This window comes from Lygodium microphyllum, chromosome 5, assembly GCF_053477565.2.
Source record: "Lygodium microphyllum isolate KBCC chromosome 5, Lygodium_microphyllum_v1.1.10, whole genome shotgun sequence".
NCBI lineage: Eukaryota > Viridiplantae > Streptophyta > Polypodiopsida > Schizaeales > Lygodiaceae > Lygodium > Lygodium microphyllum.
The window spans coordinates 145968799-145992991 of record NC_141139.1 but is presented as its reverse complement, the minus strand read 5'-3'; the positions used below and the strand labels follow the sequence as shown (position 1 = coordinate 145992991).

At 40.6% G+C, this 24193-nt stretch overlaps 1 protein-coding gene across 1 annotated transcript; it reads left to right on the top strand.

Annotated features, from left to right (window-relative positions):
- The first annotated feature begins 3103 nt into the window (after nucleotides 1-3103).
- Nucleotides 3104-8694, top strand: LOC148036497 (putative pectinesterase/pectinesterase inhibitor 51). Its single transcript, XM_087678489.1, has 2 exons — nucleotides 3104-4856; nucleotides 7173-8694. Exons 1-2 carry the CDS (start codon nucleotides 3584-3586, stop codon nucleotides 7877-7879), a joined length of 1980 nt encoding a protein of 659 aa, XP_087534615.1. The 5' UTR covers nucleotides 3104-3583; the 3' UTR covers nucleotides 7880-8694.
- The last annotated feature ends 15499 nt before the right edge of the window (nucleotides 8695-24193 follow it).

Sequence of the window (24193 nt, the reverse complement as noted above, 5' to 3'; positions counted from 1 at the left end):
AGGATCATGTCTCTTGTCTTCCTTAGTGAGAGAATTACCTCTTTTATCTTTCTTAATGAAAGAAAAGACCTTAAACCTTGATTTGTAAGGGAGAGGATGACCCCAAATGAATACAATGCTCATTACACACACAAGTAAACGTTCCCAGGCGTCCTCGGATGATGCACACATAAATACATATACACATTGCTAATGCACTTCCTCTTCTTAGAACTCAATCCATCTTCATTTATGTGTAACCCTTGGTTCTTGTGTACACTCTTACACTTGGCAGACACTTCTTTCCCCCTTCATAACTTGTATTGCATGTACCAGATATCCCCGTCATAGTGCTCTGGTCACCCCATTAAGTGATGCACTAGGAATACTAGTCTCTAAATGGTCTCATGGCCATGCTAGATCATCATTAACACTTTAAAAAAAAGTGAGTCATTAATTTATTGACATAAATTTATTAAATAGAGAATGCGTAATAAGCAATCAATTTAGTGACAATCGCAATTAAGCATTCATCAAAATATACTAGCTCATACTACTATACTTAATCATTTATATTTGGATATTATAGTCTCTATAGATATTTTTAATATAGAATGTTATAAAAAATATAAATCTCTCTCTAATTATGTAGCATACTAAATAGTACTTATAGATTTATCAACTCATACTAGGGTTTGAAAATGTACTTTTCATATTTTGGTATACAAGATTTTTGTGTAGATATTAGATTTTGTTTGATAATCTAAAGCTTTGCTTATGCAAAAGCAAGTTGATGGTATATTTTTGAAATGATAGCATGTTAATGTTCTTTTTTATTGATCAAAGATATGAATTGGTTAATGATTGTACACTTTGGTAAATAACTATAAGAAGATCTTTCTTATCAATTAAGCATCGAAGTTTTGTCAATTAAATTTTCCAGGTTTCAAGATAATTATCATGTATCATGTCCGATTAATTATTAAGTTTTAAAGAAGAAATATATTTACACTATATAAACTTTATGATGTCAAGATACTAGCTCTCCTATTTGAAAAATCATTTGAAAATGATCTAATTTTAAAAATAAAATCATTTTACCATAGTATTTTTTATTTAAAAATACATAAGATTAAAATTTTTAAAAAGCTATATGCTTTTTTCATCTAGTTTTTCAAAATCGAACGAAATCTCCTTATAGGAGAAACATGCAACTCACCCAAGAGGTTTGCAAATATGTTATTGACTACATTAGCTCATGACTTGGATAGTTCATTCCATATTATTATTCAAAGGGTGGTTCCTTTGACCATTAAAAGCAATCTCTTTGGTTATGGGCTTTGCTCGCATTAGGACATATTCGAGTGTTGCCATCCTCATTGATTTAAGGTAAGTATCAAAAGGTGGATTTAGCCCTTGCTAGAACCTTGCAATCTATTGAGTTGCCATCATTAGTGGTGCATACTTGCAAAGGCTCACTGACTTGGAGTAATATCCTTCCAAAGTTAAGTTCAATTGGCAAAGGTTGTAGAACTTATTCATCTTGTTTGATTCAAAAGATGGAGGTAGATATTGCCCTTTCACTACTTCTTTAATTTTTCCCCAAGTTTGGGAAGTCACTCTCTTATTTTGTTAACCTTGCAAAAATGACTATCTTCTTTTACATATAATATCACTCCATATCCATATATACAAAGCCCTTTTCTTGTTTCTATATCAAATTTTAGTTTCATAACCTTATAGAGATTGTTTTATTCCATGTTCTGAGTAATATAACACCTCACTTCCCGTATAACTTATTACTAAAATACTGCCAGGACCTATCAAGGCGTCAAAGGTGTCTGTCTTATGAGATGCACCTATTTTTATCATAGTATTTGAGCATAGCCTTTGAAAGACACATAATGAAAGATCCTCTTGCTATTGGTCTCTAATGTGCTTCTCCTTTTGGTTCTTTGACCTCTTCAGCACTTGCAAATACCATCCATGGATGTTATTTTTAAGTTTGTCAGTTGCGTGATCTATTGATATTCAAAGCAAGAACTTTTAAAGTTTCAACAAATATGAACAATATATTATTATTATAAATATTGCACCATAGATTTTTGCAAGATGCAAAGAAAATTATACTTGTGAAAATGGTGTGCATATATGCATATGAGTGATTGCATGCTAGCTATGGATGTTGTGAAAGAAGCATGCAAGAAGCTCCCACATGAACTTTGCTATTCACCTTAGAGTCATGAATTCTTGACTAAGCTATCCTAAATTATTTAGTAAATGAAAACTTGAAAGCTCGATTAGAGCTCTTCTCTCTATCCTCTTTGAAACCACATATTCGATTTTTCATTGCTAAGAGGTTCTTCTTGTAGAAATTAGCTTGCTAGTTGATGTTAATAATATGAACAAAGAAAAAAAGAGACATGGATGATTTGTTCTGCAAGAGCGGTCTGAGTGTGTGTGTCTCACATTCTAGAGCGCTATGACTAATTAGAAACGGTACTCTAGATTCACTTGTGAGAACTCTGTCTGGGCGACCATTCGGAAATTGTTATTTGTGAAGTCCGTGGAATGGGCTCCGTTATTTGCACGCATCCGTGAAGTGGATCTCTCGACTTTCATCTTGTGACAAGATGGAACACTTGAATACGGTAAAACTTGCGAGGCGGCCCCCGGTCGAGAAACCTGCACATGGAGCGCTCATCACGACAAGGCCTGTAGAACGCTTCAATGCTGCGCAATTAGAGCTTAACTCTGTAGCAATTTAGCAAACCAGCTGATGACCAAGGAAGAGCAGAAACGGTGGCGTAGGATTAGGTTGATTTGAAGCCCAACAAGCAGCAAGTTCCTTTGTATCTGCAGAAGAGATGCCTTCTTTTGATTGAGAGAGAGAGAGAGAGAGAGAGAGAGAGAGAGAGAGAGAGAGAGCGGTCGGTTTCAGTATGATTAACTGTCCACCGAAAGCATGCGCTAGAGTGCTTGCGTTTTACGGTTTTACTGCCTGGAACTCCGACCCACTCGGTGTTAGGTAGGCGGAGGCATTCCTCGTGTATAAAAAATATATATGTATGTATCGTTTTTGCTTGTGACCTGGGTAAATATGCCTCTGCCGTGGAGTACGTAGAGAGAGGTAGGTAGTAGCCCTTGACGTCTTGCGTCTCCCTTCGGCGTGTCTGTACCATAAAAATGACACGAGGATGACCTTGTGTATCTGTTGTCCCCTGCTCGACAATAGGATAAAAGCTGCCCGAGAGAATGCTAGCTTTTTTTGTAGGCTTTGCGTCAGGTTTTCACGTTCTCCGAACTTCGAAGCAGCAAAGGAGAGGCACTTCTCGATCCTCTTTTGGAGCACGCCTGCGGCCTTCCTTTTCAGCTCTCGACAGTCAGTCAGATAATAGGCAGGGTGAAGGAAAGGTTGAAATCGCTTGCAAAGAAGAATTGGACCAGTTTGCTCGCACTGCAAGCTTAGGCTTTTCTAGCTGCAAAGGCTATGTCCAGACAGCTACATTATATTCCTTATAGGTAGCGCATGTTCCCGATATATGCATCCACGCAGTAATGGCCGCTTCTTGCCCAACGGCAGCTCGATTTTCCTAGTCGAGTGATGCGGCAGGCTACCCATATAGAGCAGGAGGACGCGCAGGTTGGACCAGCTGAAGCTGCAGCTGCTGGTGGGCATGTGAATCACATTCCTGAAGACCAGGCCTCGCGGGCAGGCACGTCCAGCTTGGACCATTGGGAGGCCCAGTCCCTAGAGGCGCTAAAGACGGGCGGTGGCGGCGGCGGCGCTCTCCCGGCTTTTGAGGAGGACGACGACCGGGGCCTCAGTAAAGCCTTCCGGATTTCAATCATGGTCGCTTCGGTTCTCATGATGATCGGCGTGGTCCTCTGCCTGGTCGTGGTCCTTCCAAGGTCTGCGAAAGCAGGGTCGCATCATCACGACGGCAAATCGGAGCTGTACTTGCGGCAACCGCAGCCGCCCGACGTAATCCCCAGCTACCCGGACGTGAATGACGATCTTCAGCTCATCGCGACGGCGTGCCAGGGCACCAGCTACCCGGACGTGTGCCAGGCGTCCCTGGCGACGGACATGGCCTCACGAGAAGCGACGACGCCAGGGGATCTGGTGCAGGCGGCCATCGGGGTGGCGTACGCGGGCGGCCTGCCAGTCCACGCGTCGGCGGCTGATTTGCTGAGGGATACAAAGCCCGCCGGCAACCCGAACCTCACGGACGCGGCAGCCATCTGCGAGTATCTGCTGGGCCGCGCCTCGGCCTTCTGCCAGCGGAGCCTCCAGGCCTATAGGCTCGGCACGCGGGCGGCCGTCGAGGACGTGCAGGCCTGGATGAGCGCGGCACTGACGTACGAGAACGACTGCCGGTCGGCGCTGAGCTACGTGGACGTGGCGCCGGCGGTCGGGGAGCTGATGGGGGAGGTGGGCCACGTCATCGCGCTGACGAGCAACGCGCTAAGCATGGCGGGGGCGCGGCGGCTGTACGGCGACGACGTGGGGGCCTGGAGGCCGCCGACGCGGGAGACGGTGTACGGGGGGTCTACGGCAGCGGGTACGGCGCCGTCCGGGGACGGCGACGGCGGGTGGTGGTGGCAGCGGCCGCCGTCCGTCACAGTGGCGCAGGACGGCAGCGGCGAGTTCCAGAGCGTGCAGGCGGCGGTGGAAGCGGCGCCGGAAGGGCTGGGCGGGGCGGACAATTGGTTCATCATCTACGTCCGGCGTGGGACCTACCGCGAGACTGTGCGCGTCCCGTCGTCGAAGCGGAAGCTCGCCCTCGTCGGCGACGGCATGGGCCAGAGCGTCGTCACCGGCCAAATGAACGCCCAGATGCCCGGCGTCACCACCTACGACTCCGCCACCGTCGGTAAGAGCCCCTTTCTCCGTTTCCTCCTAACCTTCCTTTCACCTACAACGATTTTCCACAAAGATCGAGCAAAGGTTCCTTAACATGCTTGCATTTAAAAACAAAGGTTCCTTATTACTCTACAATTTAACCGACATCCAAGCCAAGGTTCTTTGAGTTATCTAATCCATTTCTGCATTCCAAATAAAAGGTTCCTTGTGATTGTAGGACTTCGCATGGATCGAGCAAAATTCCTCAAGTAAATCCAATCCATTTTTGCATTTATAATTATTGTAGTAGGTGCATAAAATTTAACAAAGGTCATCAGAAATTCCTTTTAAACTCATCTTGGCTTTAGATAATGTTTGTATCGACTAAGCTTTTTGACGGATAAGAGCCTAGATAAGAGTTGCTAACACATGAAAGACTCATAATTCATCCAAATATTCTGGTGCACCAAAGAATCCTCCACCTTTGAAGGAAATATCCATTAGGAATTTTAAAAGGAAAGATTCACATTCATTTAACATAACGATGCTTTTGCTTCGATGCTTTTGTGAAGCAAAAGCATAAGGCATGCAATCCAAGCCTTGTCAAACAGTATTCTTGTAAACATTGTATGAGTTGTAGTAATAGTAGAGGCTCGTGCCAGCTAAGATTTAAAGTAATCATAACATCCTTTTTGCAACACCATATATAACTAGTTTTCTTACACAATTCCTAAATGTTTGATAGATTTATGGGTGACGTTAAACTTACATGTTACTAATAGCAGGAGAAATGCCTTGAGTGTTGGCTCGAGCAATCATTTTTTTGTACTTTTGTAGAAAATTGAATTGTCAACCAACTTTATTGGACACTAGAAGGAAGACAAACAAGCACTTAGAATATAGGAGTAGGTGCCTTATTCATTAGATTGGGCAAAAGATGATTTGCTAACCATATAGATGTTCATTGATGATGTGGGGCTCTTGACTACCATGAACTATGTGCTAGACACATTCCTAGTATTCAAAAAATTTAATACTTTCTCAAAGATTGAGGCCTTGCCTTGTAGGTTGGCTACAATAAAAAAGATAGCCTTGTATATTATTTCTAAACCATAAATAGTTGTTTTGTTTGGTGGCTTGATGCCACTTATAGTGATGGTTGAAATGGTTATAAGAAGTATGTAATGGTGAGTGGTGAAGTTCCCAATATCTATGATGAGAGCCCAAAAGAGTTTGGAGAACCTATTACTATAAGTGTTTTTGTCCATTAATTTATGCCTCTCAAAACAATTTTTCAATGAAGCTAAAGGTTTTAGTCCTTAGTGTAAGTGTGGTTTGAAGTTTCTAAAGAGTTTTTTTCCCTCTTATTTGGTTAAGTAAAATAATTGATAATCATTAGTAGAAAGTCCTCTTGTATAACCTTTCCAAAAGCTATTATGACTAAAAAGGATTTTGACAATGTTAGTATTCGAATAAAAAAGCATGCTATCCCTTCAAACGCAATGAAACAAGGGTGCATGGAGCGTATATTAAGATTTTCCAAATAGGTTAATTTGATTGGTCCCAACAACTAGCACATAACAAAACAAAGCATTGTGTGTTAGGTCTTGTATTTGTGGGTGACATCCTTTTGCAACACCATATATAACCAATGTTCTTACACCACTCATAAATGCATTAACCCAAATTTTGAAAAGGCCCAAACTGAATTGATTCAAAGATGATGTGTTAGTTTGCTTTAGTTGCCTCCAAGAGGACAAAGTAAATTAGAAAAAGTCTAAAAGGAATAGATCATTACATTGTGTACTGGTGAACTTTTAGAGATATCATTGGTCCATGTTTGATTATTCACCAAATAGGATCATTTGATCATTTATTCATAGTGGGCCAAAGGCTCAAAGGGTTTTGTTGTAATCTGCCATATCTATCAATTCAGAAACTTCCTCGTTTTCAAGAAATTCCCATTGTTGTGATAGGAGCCTTCAAGGGTGCTTGTAAGTTGAATCAAGTGTTCGAGGTTCTTACCGAAGCCCTCTGCCACACTAGGAGTGTCAGACCTATTTTCTAGTATGGTGGAGCTGTGTACACATGATGTCATCTTTTACCTACCAAAGTGAGTTGAATCAAGTGCTCAAGGTGTTTAGTAAAAGCCTTTTGCCAAGAGAGGCTCATACCCATGTGCTAGTATGGCGGAGTTGTAAATATCATGTTATCTTTTACACACCAAACAAACTTTATTGAAATCATAGAAGTGCATTATATTCTTGGCATGGGGGAAGGAAGGTGCTTTCAATTATGTTGAGTGTGGGGAAGGGTTATTTGATTTGGGCTTGTGTGGTGTGTGCAGCAATCGACGGGGACTACTTCGTGGCGGTGGGCATGACCTTCGAGAACACGGCGGGGCCGGAGCGGCACCAGGCGGTGGCCCTGCGGGTGGACAGCGACTTCTCGGCCTTCTACAACTGCTCCTTCCTGGGCCACCAGGACACGCTGTACGCGCACAGCCTCCGTCAGTTCTACCGGAGCTGCCGGGTGGAGGGGACGATCGACTTCATCTTCGGGAACGCGGCGGCGGTGTTCCAGGACTGCGCCGTCATGTACAGGCCGGGGAGGGCGGGGGTGGGCACGGCGGTGGCGACGGCGCAGGGGCGGACGGACCCGGCCGAGACGACGGGGCTGGTGTTCCAGGGCTGCGAGGTGAACGGGACGGAGGCCTATTGGGGGGCCCGATTGGCGCGCCTGCCGGACAAAAGGGCAGCCTACCTGGGCCGCCCCTGGAAGGCCTACTCGCGGACCGTGTTCCTGCAGTCGGAGCTGGCGGCGGTGGTGCGGCCCGAGGGCTGGCTGCCCTGGAACGGCAGCTTCGCCCTCGCCACCCTCTTCTACGGCGAGTATCGAGACTCCGGGCCCGGCTCCCTCCCCACCCGCCGCGTCCCCTGGGCCTCCCAGCTCTCCCTCTCCCAGGCCGCCTTCTTCACCCTCTCCCCCGCCATCCAAGCCGACCGCTGGCTCCCCTCCACTCACATCCCTTTCACTCCCTCTCTCGATGCTTAACACTCCATTCCTCCCATCTTCCCTCAAGCGACCCCCTCTTGCATGGCTTCCCTAGCCCATCATCACTCAAGCCTCCTCTTGCATGGCTTCCCTAGCCCATACCCAACCTCTCTTGCAAGGCGTCCCTAACCCGTATGAATACCTTCAACCTTCAATATACACTCACCCTCACCCGTGGTTTGTGCCCTCCATGTCACCCAACCATGTATCCATTTAAAAACACTCACCCACCAACTACTATCATTCAATATCAACCCTCCTCTCCGTTCTTCCTACACATATATTGACAATACATGACATGACCCTTCATATCAATGCTTCGGCCTCTTATTCCTCCAGCTTGCCTTGACAAGAAAACGAAATGACAATCCATCTCATCAATGCTAGTGCCTATTATTAAAAGAGGGTTCCTTGTATGCAATCAATATCAATCCTCATGCGTCTCTTATTCTCCCTACATTTGTTGACAAGAAATGAAGTGACAGTCAATGCCGATGCTAGCCCCTATTATCCACCGAGGGATCCTTGTATGCAATCAATATCAATCCTCTTGCCCATTATATTCCCCTACATAAGATGACAAGAAATGAAATAACAACCAATAACCATGTTGGTGTCTCCTATCCCAAGAGGGATCTTTGTACCAATGTCAATACTACTAGCTCTTACTCCTATATGTATTAAAAATATATGAAATGACAATCATTACCAATCCTACTAAGAAATGAAATAGTAGTCAATATCAACACTGCCACCTCTTATTCCTACAATATGAACAATGCTAGACCCTCTTATTCCTACAATCTTAACAAGAAATGGAATTGTATATCATTGTATTCATGTCAATTGCAACTATTGATAAAATTTATATCCTACTAAAAATGAAATGATAATCAATAACAATGCTATCTCCTCTTACTCCTACAACGTTAACAATGCTAGTCCATCTTCTTATTATAACCTTGACAAGAAATGGCTTTGCATATCACTATATTATTCCCAATTGCAACTCTTGGTAAAAATTTCTCTAAGTGTATGCATGGTCTATGAATCTTAGTAAATGCATTGACTATAAATTTTGCTATAATAGGATAAAAGGTAATTTGTGGGAGCTTCTTGTAATTTTCATTGGTTGGAAAAGTTGTTTTCCTTGAAATATCACTCTAGTATAGTTGCTTTGACTTAAGACCTTGAATGGTGAAGAGAGAAGTCAAAACACGTGTTTCATTTTCACGTGTCACTTGCTAGCTCTTTTAAGAGCTTTGAAACTTTTCACAATTAGTCCACCTCTCCATTTTCTTTTGCAAATATATAATATATATATTAGATTGACTTGTAATGCCTTAATGCATCATTAAACTAGGCTAATTTGTTGCTTTATTGGAGAATATTCTCAATCTTAGTTCAACCATTTTGCAAAGAATAGCAAATTTCAGGCTTTGCTTGAGGCTTTTAAAAAATAACTTTGTATATGCTTGTATATGTGTAAGGAAGTCTCAAGCATAAGACGTAAGATCCCTACCTATATCCAAGAATTTTCCTTCGTCATTGATACTACTACAATATTTTCCCACTTTGGAGGCCAATGACTCTTCAATGAGATAATAAAACCTATGAACATTTCATGTCACACCATCACTACTTAGGAAAAATGAAAAACACTCATAAATTTGGTAACACTTTGCTTTCAGAGGAAAGTATATAGTCTCAAGTCTTGGGATGGGCTTGCATGTTATTAGAGTATATTATTTATTTTCGTGCATTTCATTTTCAAATTTGATTATTAACTTATATTGTTTAAGGATTCACATCCCAAAAAAAAAACTCTCAAGAAGAAATATTGAGTTCCCGTCCATTATTATGCATGCATCATTAGTAGTAGCTACTTAGTTAGGAAGTCTTATAAGAGAAAAAAATCAAGGTGTCATTACTGCCATCCTCTAAGTAATCCTTTCACGAGAACCAAATTTGTTGAGGGAATTTGGCATAGTTCTTAAAAAATGTATAGCTTTATTATTACAATTCCCAAAAAAATGCTAGGGGTCTTCAACATTTTGATGACAAAAATGATATCGGGGGACCTTAAGATCATTTAGAATTTATGTATTCAATTGAAAGCATTTGCATAATGATCTTTGAAAGAAAATGTTGTATGTGGCATGGGAATCACTCATAGCATTTGACAAACATAGGCTTGATGTTTTCCATAGTCTGGCTTAAGTTGTCGAGATATATCTTATTGAAAAACAACAAATTCAATGTGTAGCCACCCACAATCTTCTAGGAATATGACCAACTATTCTTTTTCATAAAAGCTTAACTCAACCAATCAACTTCATTATTACACCATGTAGAAGTTAGCTGAGTCCAACTTGGATGAATCCCATATATCCAATCATCTTTTATTAACTCTCTCATGAATGGTCCAATAAAGAAGAGCTCTAACAAAAATAGGGGTTCAATACTTATATGAAAAATCATTCACCCATAAAGGAAATCTAAGAGATGCTGCTCCAATTATGTCATGGCACTTAATTGTTGAATGGACAAACACTAGCTTTGAAATTGAACCATAACTCTACTACTACACGCAAGGAATTTATATGTCATCCAAAATTTGAAAATTGCAATGGTAGTACGAGTGTGGAAGTATATGTATGAGTACAGTAGATGAAGATATAGATTGCACAATTATGATGTGATGGTATCGGTATAAATATGGAAATACAAGTATGAGTACACTGGATGAAGAAATAGATTGCAAAATTATGATAATGGCATATAAAAGTGGTGCACTTTGGACTTCATTCTTAGACTACATGACAAATGACATGCCATGTGGACACACACATAGCACCATGTAAAAATAGCATTTTTGAATTAGGCATTTTTGAATTAGCGAGCTTCAATGTTTTTTGGTTTTTATCTTTTCACACTCCCCAAATGTAAGAGCATATAAAACTTCTCAAAATTTCATGCAAGAGAACACACTATATTGTTGGAATATAATTTTGAAAAGCTTTCAACTTATGAGGTGAACTCCTTGATTTCAAACTTGGAAAGTCTAAAATGAAGGCTAACATAATATACAACAAGGTTCCAAGAAGGAGGGAAAAAGAAATGAGACATTTTATCACTACAATGTACCAAAAAGAAACATTTCTATGACTGATCTTTGATTCCACTCATATCCCTTTCTATGGCTGGTCTTTGATACCACTCATATCCCTTTTGCATCTCACATTCCTTTAATAATCTCTTGTTTCTTAATAAACAATAGAGCACTAGGAAAACATGAATTGGGTGTTTTTTTAAAGTGTTTCTAGCCATTTGAATAGTTAAAATCTAATATACTCTTAACCTCCCTTTCTACCATCCACACATATTTGTCGTTACACATTCAAGTCACCTAAAGAGTTTATTTTTATGCAACCAATATCGTACAATGTTGCTAATGCCACTTGTGCTTATTATTCCTAAAATGTTTTACTGCTAATCTATCCTTTTGTAAAATATGGACATGAAATGGAATGAAGTAGGTTCTTACTCATTGCAACTCTTAATAGGCCATTGGTCTAGATGCATGCAATGTTTGTATTTCAGTTAACGCATATAAATTCTAAAATGGAAAAACAAACCATTTTCAAATCCTCATGTCATATTCATTGGTTTTTAAAGAGTTTTTTTTGTTCTTGCAACTAGTGCTCTAGTATACTTAATTCAATTAAGGATCTTCAATATTGAAAATAGAAGACAAGATATGTGATTCTTGTTCATGCATCTATGTCCCATTTTGAGGATAATAGCTTAACCTCTTGTAACACAATTATATCCCATTAGAGGAGAAATATTCTCAATAATAACAATTCTTCAATTTAGCCATAATCAAGCTTGCAATAATAAAGCTATGGCGACTTACTTTCGAACTCTAAGAGAACCTCCCCGAGTCTTGTAAGAAGAATCAATTTACTTAGCTACCATCACACTTGAGATAGATATTAGACCATTTTCCTCAAGTGCAAAATAGAGTACCAAATATACTTGATAGCTTCCAAGTAGTCAAAAATCTAGGATTAATCTCCCTTTAGCACAACATGAAGTTTTTCTTCACATAATTCTATATGAAAATCACATCTTGCAATATTCTTCTACACATTTTTCTAGCAAATACAACCTCTTAGCCTCTTAAAAAGAATGCTATAGGCCTCTCACTTTAGATTACAAAAGGGATATTTAAAGGATACTTGAGATCATTTATAGATTTCCATTATATTTAGAGGCATCTTCCATAGAATGATCTATATATAAACAATTGGATGTAGAAAAAGAAGCTAGTTTTTAGAAAGGTATAGAAAAACTTTCGATAGACTTGGGGATACAAATTTACCATTTTTACTACAATTTGGTCATTGGATTTAAGAAAGAACATACCACATTCATATTTTTAAGTCAAAGTTATTAAGGAAAGCCTTATTGACAAATAAGTATTGCAATGTAGGCCAATGAAGTAAAATTTGATATTCAATTTACATCCTTATAGGTAGTCTATCTTTTTTTCGTTCTATTTCTTCACAACATTTGGAGAAATGAAGCATTGGCTATTGAAGCCACGGGAGGGGGATGTAGGGATTGTATGTTTTCAACATACTTATTCTCAACATTAGAGCCAAATGCTGTCCCAAAAGTGCCCATTTTTCTTTTACCATAGAAGGCAGGGTAAGTGGGTACTTTGGGGCTGTTATTAGGCATAGAATTTATTCAAAAACCACCTCCATATGGGGCTGATCTTGAAGGGATGCAAGGACCTTGCTAAAAATGTTTATTCTTATGATACTTCCTTGCATATATCTCAACTAGTTCAATTGCATCAAACAATGTGGTAGGTTTTTGGGCCATGACATCTGCCGATAGGCTTGGTTCCAACCCATAGATATACTTGTGTAATTTAGCATCATTGCTAATGCTCTCCACATACATGGTCAAGTTCATGAACTGATTTGTGTACTCACGTACAATGAGGTTACGTTGGTTAAGAGTGTACCATCATCTTGCCAACTACTATTTTTCCACAGGAGACACAAAGACTTCGACCGTATGCATTTTAAAATCTTCCCAGCCAATGAACTGATGGTTCTCTCGATTGATATAGTGCCACCATGTGTGGATGAATCCTTCCAAGTGGAAAGAAGCAAAATGTATTTTCTGATCATCAGTGTGGGGTTTGATATTGAAGTAGGACTCCAACTTGGATGTCCATTCCTCCAAGTTAGATGGTGAGGGAGATTGCCCATTGTACTTTGTTAGGATGATCTTGTCATGCAGATCATGAGGGCCATGCTGCCCGTGAAACCCTTGCTGCACATACATCCTGTGGTGGCCATATATACCTTGATGTCCATACATCCCATGTGGTGCATTTATCCCATGCTGTCCATTATAGCCAGGCTGCCCATGATTGCCCTGCTGGCCATTGGTACCATATTGTCCATGATGGGGCTGATTCATGTAGGGTGCATGGGGGCTCCTAGGGAGAGTAGGGGAATTTCTACCAAGGGTGGGGGAGGGCCTTAGTGGGGTGTTGGCTACATGGTTGATGGGGGAGTTCAATAGGGGCTCATTATGTCCATGAGAGGGTTCACCAATCTCATAGGTAGAAGGAGGAGTTCCCTTAGAACCAAGTATGCCCTGTGGACCATGCAATGGCTCCTGATGTAATGGACATCTAGATTCATGCCTAGAGTCATTGACCTTCTCTTGAGATGAAGTAGTAGCTAATTGAGCAACAAGAGTAGTGAGCTGCTCCAAGGTCTGTTGAGGCCTCAAGTTTTAGGAGGGCCATGTGCTCGATTGCTTCATCAAGCTTGGACATCTTTTGGTGGTGGTTGGTGACCATGTCATTATGTCGTTCCATGTGAGGAAGCTCATGCTGACATAGGGTGTGATTGAGCAGGGTGTATGGGCTTGTTTCAAGCATTTTCTCTTGCATATCACCATGGTAATCTTGTGCCGAGCTTGGTTCATCATTCATGGAGGTCCGGGAATCTCTAATCTCCCTCTTGAGTTCCTCATGGGCCTTACTTTTGCCTTTTTGGCCAACCATCTGAATGTAGTCCATAGGACCAGCTGTCAGTAAATGGGGTGTAACTTTTTGTAGGAAACTCTGATTGGTGAGATTTTTGATTCAGGTTAGAGGGGACAATGTCCTCTTTGAGATGAGCTATTAACCTTTGTGATAGAAAATGATTAGAATTTTTTGCAATGGTATTACTGTGCTTGTCCTGGTACAGTCTGCACCTTGTCCACATTGATCCTAGTGCACAAAAATGGGCATAACTTCCAACCAGTAGCTCCGGTTTGGGAGATTTTTTATTCAAATCGGAGGGGAAAAATCCCTCTTTGAGGTGAGATATAGGGTTTACTCTCAAATTCAATATAGAATGGATGGATCATATGTTGAGAGGCCTGATCAACAACATGAATAGCATCCTGATCATAATGAGCATTATCCCAAGCATCATTGCATATCCATCTGTCCCATCATCAATGCATAGGTGAAATTACCACCATACATCTCTTTTGACTGCATGCACTTCAAGTGTCATATATGGGTGCCATTAGCATTGGGGGTGTCCAAAGGGGATCATTCCATCAGGGGGGTGGTGGTCATGGGGAAGTACCTACACCTGCATACAAGTATCAGGCTCTAGATCACCGAGAGGCGGACAAAGTTCCCCCCGGGCTAAGTTGTTGTAATAGGCCACCGTCCTGCCGTTCTAATAACATCACCCCCCTCCCAATTTCAATTTTTCATCACCGTCAGATTTATTTCCCCCCTTTTTTATCCAAATTAACAAATTAATAGGAAAAATGAAATTATTTCCTAAACGTCATCCCCTATATCGCCGTTGAGTGACGAAGGGAGAGGGAGTAAAACTCTGAGTCAACGAGAGTAAGGAGGAGAAATTAAAGGTAAAGAAGGGAAGGGAGGGAGCTGAACATGTAGACGAGCAAGAGAAGAGGATGATGGAAATCGCCGAGCTATAGTGAAGTCAACAAGGAGATAGGTGAAGAAGACAATAATTACAATGGGTGAAGGGGCACACGTGTGCCACATCGACTCCACCTCCCCCCCCGCTTCCCAATATCCCTTCCTTCCCTCAATAGACTGCATGGTGGAAAAAAAAGATGGGGGTCTTGTGTAGTTAAGGACCCCCTATCATAGCATTGCTCCCCCCCCCCCCCCCTCCCCACGCCCCTCTTTAAACAGGTAGGAGGAAACCCTCTTCTTTTTCCCTTAGTATTGACATCCTTTCCCCTTAATTTTTTCCCTTTTCCTTTCAGCAAGCAGAATCATTATTCTTCTTCTCCCCTTGCTGCCAATTTGAGAAGGAAGGAGAGGGAGAGGTAGTGGAGGAGAGGAAGAGAGAAGGAAAGAGAGGGAAGGATAACCTAGAGTAAGAGAGAAAGAGAATGAGAGAGAGAGAGAGAGAGAGAGAGAGAGAGAGAGAGAGAGAGAGAGAGAGAGAGAGAGAGAGAGAGAGAGAGAGAGAGAGAGAGAGAGAGAGAAGAGGCAAAGGACAATTCATCTTGTGGGCAAAGGCTCGAGTACCCTCTCTTTCCCATCGTCAGTCCCGTAACCACCCCATCGATTGCTTTGAAGTAGACAAAAGATCGTGAAATTCAAGACAATGCGTAGGAACTCAAGCACCAAGGAGTCCTTCGAGAGAAGTGGAGGTCACTTTTCAGCTCCGAAATAGCCCCAAAGCGTAAACTCTCCCAAGTAACTAGAAAATCTACGATTACAGTAGAGGAATCGGGAAAAGACACCACCATCAACATGAATGGGTTATCAGGTGTGAACGCTAACGTGACACTCCATAACTAGGTACCGCTACTATGTCTAGAAATTGAAATTGAATATTTAAAAATGGGCATCATTAGGAAAAAGTCATACCTCGCATCGAGTAACTTGCATATTTTGAAAGGTAGCTGAAAAGGGTTTAATAACCATGAGTTGTGAAGAATAGACTAAGCATCTACGGGTTACTATAGAAATTAAGTCAAGTATCAGGTTCAAACTTTCGTAGATGCATCATAGATTGCTAGGGTACATAAATATTCTGTATAGATCAATTGCATCATGTATACCATTGTAGAAAATTAACTCACATTTACAATGAATGCATGTACACTTGCATTTGAATAATTAGGTCATGCCTTTTGAGAAGGAATTTTTACGAATAAGGATCTCGCATCCATCGATAAATCAGGAAAGGCATGCATCTAGGTTTGCATGGCATCATGAATAGCCTCAATTACACCACATAATAGAGGACGCACCTAAAATGGTAGATTTAAGATGCACATGTCAAGTCCTAAACTTAATTGCAAGGGCTAGTCTAGTAAATGAATCCTTACATGACAAGTGAATCTAGGATTTAATTTGACTCAACTAGGGTTCTAATCGCAAATAGGTCAAGTTGCCCTTACATCCATATTTTTTTAGAGTCAACATGCTCTTTGGTCCCTACCCCAATAGCCAACCACGATGGACCCAAAACGCTCTTGAGTATATCATTTCCAAAATATGATTCCTCTTGAAGTTGATTTGAAGGTTCAAATGTCATATGCACATGAAGAATGACTATTTACTAAGTTACTTTCGATGCTCACAACTATCTTAGAATGGTAAATAGACTTAATTTACGCTTGACTTGCAAGGGGAGTAGACACAAGTCCTGCTATCTTGAGGGAAGGAAACCCTAGGATGAACTCAGAACCTCCATAGAATTCTAAGATTGGAAAATGGTTACAAATGGATAAATTAAAATCCTAGATTGGGATCTTAGGATGAGAACCAAAGGTTAGTAACTTAGGGAAGTTGTCATCCAAAACTATAGCAAAATTTCTCACTCCTATTACATAGGAGAGAGGTCGAAAAGAGGGTATTCTCTATCCCTCAAAAGTTAATGGAAAATAATGCCTAGGCAGGAAAGACTAAGAAGCGCGATGCCAACATCAAAGATGTGGACTCCACCTTAGCAGATGCCTTGAGCACTCGCCTTCAAGCTAACCCTAGCTAGCCGCCAACCCTAGCCAAGGGGGTTCCAAATAACCATGAAAGGATCATGGGCCAAACCCGCCATGAGAGGTCTCTCTGTGGGTCAGTTTGAATGTAGGAGGATGCTTGGATGCCGAGGGGACTCTGTTATAAATTCCCTACCTCTGGGTCCTACTCAAATGATTTGCGTGACTCAAGATGAATGCTCGAGGTCATGATACTAGTGCAAGGTGGAAACTTGGAAGAAATAAGATGCATCCTCACGGATTGTGAAATCTATCCTTTTTTGAACAAGACTTGTATTTCAATTAAGATTCTAATATAAATTTTACTTCCAAGGAACTTGTCTAAACTGTTTTCATGTTAGTGCCATAAGTTACACAAACGAACCCTGTTTCCTAAAAGGCTTAATTAAGAAAGCTGAATTTTTTAAATATCACACATAAATGTGATAGGACCCAATTAGGTAACTAACGAATGCCCATTGAGGGAAGCGAGTGGGCGGAGCTCCTAACGGGTCTGTCCTGCGGAAGGCTAGTCCTAGAGAGCTGGGAGGCTTCTCACAAGGTCTGTAGTCATACAACCTTTAGGTAATATTAGGATAGAACCCGATTCATGTCATTTTAGGGGACCGGAATGGGACTATGCCTTATGGGTAGAGAGGTTGAGTGGTGCATCCCTCTCGTTTCCCATTCTCTTTGAACCAAGTGCGACACGGATCTGCTTCGAGCTGGGTATCTCTATGTAAAGTAGGAAGTCTAGGATCCGACACCACTAGAATGATGTTAGGAGACCTTGGTAACTAGAAACCTAAATTTTAGGTCGATCCTAGTGGATTTGGTTGTGAACGTTTCGTTGTGAGGTAGACTCAGGAAACCTTAGGTGATAAACCCCGGAACATTCCATGGGAGTGTCGGGTGGTGATGCTTAGATTCATTTCTTGATGGACAGCTAAAACATGCTTGGATGGCCGACAGGTGGGCATGTTACAGTTGTGCAGCCCTTCAGAGTCTTAAGTGGTAAGGGAGGCTCACCTCTCTTTTGTCTTACCACCTCACCTGGCATCGACCTTTTTCCTGAGCCGAAGCATACATGGCAGACATTTTTATTAAGCAATCAACATAAGATGCATATTGAAAAGGAGAAATTGGGCCTTTTTATGAGATGCAAGGAATGAAAAAGGGTTGGGGTAGGGGTTGCCTTGGCAGTCCAATGACTCACTGGCTGCTACTTACCCAATTATAATGGCTATTACTCACTTTGAGGTTTATCCAAGGTCACAAGATAAGAGGGGGGTTAATGTCAGCCAATACAATGAATTTCATGATTAGTTATGATGCATGCATACAAGAGGGATTGAGCCACTGAGCCTATGCAATCTTTAATCCTTCCAACAAAGGGATTAAGCTCAGCCAGTGGATAAAAAGGAGAGATTAAGATCATATGGTCATTCCTCTTTAGTGCTTGGAGAAGATGGTTGAAGCCCATTTTCTCCATCAAGCAAATTCAGTTGGTTGGGGCACTCCCATGGATGAAGGCTTCAGCATTTGAATGCTTCCAATGATGATGTTGGCTCTCGTGCTTGTTACCGAGCCTAAGCTTCAAAGAAGGAAAGCTCTAAATAGAGCTTTCATGGATGCCCACAAAACTCCCATGCATGCTGAGCTCCATGTCTTTAATCTGGGTAGGGAAAGGCAAAAGGGGTTGAAAGATCTCCCATATGTTGTGGGTTGAATCAAAAGCTTAAACTGAATAGTAATGGCTACCCACAGAGGTAGTGTACATCAGGGAATTAAACTGGGGCTCAATGTTGGGGGACGAAGGGTCAAATCTTACTGAAAGAGGGTTCATCCCTTGCCCCAAGAGGCCAAGAGTTCTAGGGAAGAGGCCAAGAGCAAGAGTGGGAGAGGCAGGAGGATTGGCCAAGGGCAATAGTGCAATTTGCACTACAAATTGCGAGCTACTGTCTGTTGCTTGTGGTAGGGTTTCCTTGACCACCCAAGTACTCTAAATGGCATTGGAGATGAGGGGGATTAGGCTCCAATTTTGGATGATGTCTTGGAGGTTTCTGGAGCAATCTTTGAGAGGTTGTGTGGGTTGGCAGCCATTGCACCTTGTAGGAGGGAGAGAGGAGGGTTGAGGCAAAAAGTAACTGGGGTTTTTTCCCTCTTCCAACTCCTGGGACTCTAAACTTGGCTTGGAACCCCTAAAATTTACATAAAAAGAAGTGAAAACCTACTATTTTAACCATTTTACCTCCAAATATGTATGAGTCTCCAACCATAGCTCCTGCTTGATCCAAAAAGCTGAGGTTAAATGTAGTCCTTAACTATAGTCCTTCTTGCTATACATGTACCTATAAGCTCATTAACTAGGGTTTTTGGAATTTAAAAAGGAAGAAAAGGGAAAGAAGAAAAGGATCACAGTATGAAGCTCTGATACCACTTATATAATGAATGAATCTGAGCGAAGAGAGGAAAGGAGTTGAAGAGAGAGAAAGAGAGCAAGAAGAAGAGGAGAGAGAATACAGTAAAGAGAGAAGAAGGGAGGAGGAAGCCATGGAAGTTGAAGATGAAGGTGGAGTATGTTCTTGATAATAATTGGTTGCCCTAATTTGGGACTCTTACACCTTATATACCCTAGTCAGTGTGATTGGGTGTCTAACCCCTAGTTTGTATGTATTTCGCTTGTTACAGAGCATAGATTTTTGAAATTCTGTTATCGTTTGCCGTTATTGTGGCAAAACAAGTCATATTGTGGCCCATTGTAATGCTAAGAAGGATGATATGTGCAATGGTAAATTGGATCAAGAAAACTATGCATTGTCTTCATGATAGAATAAAGACCAAAATGAGCCTTTGTTTGTTATGCAACATATGATGAATGTTGTTACAGGAAAGGGGACACATGATGATGTATGGCATGTTGATTCAAGTGCATGTCCATGTGTTGAGATAAAATCTTGGAAATTCTTTGACAAGTGGACCTCGTTTTAGAGTTCCCCTCTCACATCAGAGGGGTCATACTATTTGGATATTTATCTGAAGAGATCTATGGCATTTCTATGGTTCTTGAAAGGGCTTTTCCCAATCTACACTATATACATGCTCCCTTTCTTGTAAAAAATTTGCTCTATTTATGTGTTTCCCTAATCGTAAAACTTATGCACTATATGCATGTTTCCTTGATTGCAAAAAGTCTGCCCTATGTACATGCTCCATGGTTGAAGAGACTTTTCCTAGTTTGCACTATGTATATGTTCCCTTGCTTGTAAAATGTCTATATGATTGCAATCATAGAAGCTACTTGCAATGTATACATTTAGAAATAAAAAAGACTAAAATCTTTTAATAAAAGTTTACCATTATTATTAGAAAATTTTTATGTGTTGGTTGCTACTTGGGTCACAGTTTTTATGGAAAGTACAAGTATACAAGAGGGAAAGTAGCTATAGAGGGATAAATTGAAGTAATCTACTAACTCCTATCAATATCCTACAAGACCTACAAGAGTCCATCTAAAACTTCAAAATTTCACAAAATTTGACTTTAGCCCATCAATAGAGGAAGATGTACTAGACATGCTACAAACTGTTCAAACCCAAGGCAAAAGACACTCTCAATGGATTGCTAGAATTGAACATAGCCACAAAAAAAAAAGTGGAAATACAAAGAGAAACCAAAAATCTCAAGAGGTTAATTTTGAACTTAGATGGAACTAGATTCTTTAATGATTCCCTAATGAACCTAGTACAACATTGAAATCCCAATAACTCCAACACGCACTAAGTAGAAATGTACATAGCCAATGCCTTACCACTATGATTAGATAAAACAGTTGGGAATCAAGAGTAAGCAACTAATCCCCTTATTGCTAAAAAAGGCAATAAAAGTAGTATGGGGGATGATCCCTATACTTTTATAAAATAGTATGAGAGTAATGCAAGGCCAACATCCTTATATCTAACTCTAGAAAAGTGCATACCTTTGGATTGTTTGAGAAGGTGAGAAAGGGAAAACTTGGTTTAGTGGCTTAGAAATGGTAGAGAAATAATCATTCTTGACAACCTCTTCATAATCCACTTTTCCAAACATGGATACAAAGACAACCTCTCATGATATGGCTAATGAATGCAGAGTAGCGAGAAAGAGAAAGTAAGCAGAATGATGTGGGTAAAGTGTATAGTCTATACAAAAGAATCTTGCTCACAAAAAGGCTAAGTGCAAAATCTATGATTAAGGCATTCACCATGATCAAAACTCAAACCTAGAGTGATCCAACATCAACAATATACCTAACAAAGCAATTGGATAGACGATCTTTATGAAAATAGAAGTAGAGATAGATAATAGAGTGAATTCAATTTTGTATTTAAGAATCAAATCCTCAAGCACCTTCTTCTCAAGTTTGTAGTTGTCTCAATGTCGGAAAGTAGCTTGAATCCAAGTTACTTTTTTGGCTTTGGATCCTTTGTCTTTGGGGCTTTCTATTCTTCCTGTACTTTTGGCTTCTAACATCAACCATACTCTGTTTTGGTCCTGAAGAAGAAGGCTGAGAAACTAGACCACTCCTCCTAGTCACCCTCTTCAAACCTTCCAGTTGATCATCATCTCTTTTCCACTTCTCCTCAACAAGTGCCTTGAATCCTTGATATTTCACCATATAGACATACATAGAAAAGACATCAACTCGATCATCCCATCTAGTCCCTTTCTTGATCTAATGACCTATGGCCGAAAGTTTGGATGTTGAAGCTTTTTCCTTTTTCTCTACATGTAGTGCATATGACCATAAAGGAGATTTGTCCCTAGGCAAACTGCTCTAACTGAAGGCCATAGACAATAGCTTCTCTTGCCACCTCTCACATCACATAAGAAGAGCACAGAAAGACTTTAACAATTTCTTCATTCCACCCTTATCAAATTTGGTTTGATTAGTTGCTCTATATCTCCAAAACATATCATCTTGTCTTTCTAGACTACCAACTTTAGCCTTCTCACCTCTTCAAAATCTTGATAGCCCTTCCACTCATGATCTAGACTATCACACCACATACAATTATGGACACGATCACTCCTGGAAGAATTTGTAGGAGTAAAAGAAGTTGGGGTTGAAATTGAAGTTGGACTAAGCGGCTATTGTTCCATTCTAGTCATCTTGATTTGTAGGTCTTTTAAGTTCTTTGATATCTCCTCCACCATATCCTCAACAAACGGTTTTGCAGTTGGTCTGACAACTGTAGCAGGAATAGGCATAGGCATACACACAGGCTAAGAAATAGGAGAAGTAGTGGATGGTGCAACAGGAGAAGTAGAAGTCGTGGTAGGAGAAGACATCGCTGGTGGTGACTACATCCCACCTCTTTGTCAGTGTAGAAACCACATCAACAACATCCTGCCAATCCGTTTTCAATCTTGTAGTTGCATACGGTTCTCTAGTAGTTCTCCCAACTCATCTTGAAGTGCAGGATTAGCCGCCTATAAGAATAACTCCACTTTCTCTAAGTTTAGAGCTCTTTGCTCTAGTGCAACCAACTAGTTGTATCACCATTCAAACTTTCGCAACAATTCAAAGGCAACAAGTCCTTTGTTGGACTGATAAACTCACTCTTTAAATGTTTTTTGCATAGAAATACCGTAATCCTCCAGAAAATATTTGTCTTTGGGCGCTTTCTTGAGAGTATTCAAGTTAGAATCCTATACAAACAAATCTGTCACTCTAACCCGCAAAGCAGCTGTTAAAAGCCATAAGAAATAGTTGCTCTAGTTGGTCAAAAATTTGAAGAAGCACATTTGGATTTCAAAGGTCTTAATGTAGGCTGAAACATTCTGGCCATCAAATATTTTTTGCTCACTAGCCACAGCCTCGATCGCCTTAGTCACACCAAGCATATACTCTTGTTCTTGATGCAACAAACGTTGTTAATCCAACTGTTGCTAATGCATAGATAATTGCATCTACTGATTTTGCATCATAATGGTTGACGAAAGAGTTTGTAACAAAGTCTTCATCTCATTGGTCCAAAAGGAAGAAACAGTTAATGATGAAGGTGGATTATTCAAATGGTCTCCCATCTCAATGATTAGAAGCGACACTTTCACATCGGGTTCACTAGATGTCACACAGAATATGTGTGAGAGTTTGCAAAAGTCACTCATCGTAGGGACACTATGTAAGATGGAAGAAAGATCAAGATCGATTCAAGACAACAGATTTGATGACAAAGATCTAGTATATTGCAGTTCTCTTCCAAGTACAAATCCAAAGCCCAATCAAATCAAAGCATATACATACTCTTTGCAACCCTTATTCCATACTGTAGTAATACATGGAAAGTCCCAAAGTTCTGTTTGATGATAGAAGAAGAGCTCTCAATGTTAGCACAGGAGTTCTAACCCATGAAGCCTATTAAATTACCATGTAATGAACTCATCAACAACAACAAATGCTTCTTGAAATATACCTCCAGCACTAGGTTTGTCTTCATGTCAACTTTGCATACATAGCCAGATTAGTTCCTACATTCTTTGCATATTCTGAGCAAGTATTGCCTTCATGGTTGTTGAAAACAAAGCACTCAATTGATCCAATATAGAACATCATCATTGTAGATTCTTTCCTGTACAAACAACATCCTCTCAATCAAATTCTTATTTGTAGTAGCAACTTGATTATTTCAATATTTTAGCAATACCATTCTCGGCTTTGACATCTTCATGATTTGAATCAAGTCATTCAATTCTGCTTCAAACGATGCTTAATATGGGCAATTTAGCATCACCATAGCATTGGTTGTGACTTCAAGTTCCGTCTCAATACATCCAAGGAAGAAGTAGTGCTCTCTCATTTCATGAAGCGTCTTCTCCTCAAGTTGAAGATTACTTGCAAAACACATTGACGAGATGCCAACCGAGTTCACATGATGGTGATACCTTTCCTACTGACTTACTTTCATTATGCTACTATTGTCATCAATGTCTTCTTTCTTAGATTTTGTGAGACATAGCATATGCAGTCCCTATAGGTCATGAGCAAAGCTTTCATCACCAAATATGCCCTAGTTTGATGATTCCTCCTCACATCAGTGCTTTCGTTGATTTTCAAGTTGTTTTCTTAGTGCAAAGCATAGTTTGGTCTCACTTTCACAATTAGCTTCCAAAAGATCATATGGACTCAACTGAACTACCGATTAGAGAACCCCATGCCCCGTCCCCCACAATGTTGCGCCATATGCCCCCTAGATCTCTGGCTCC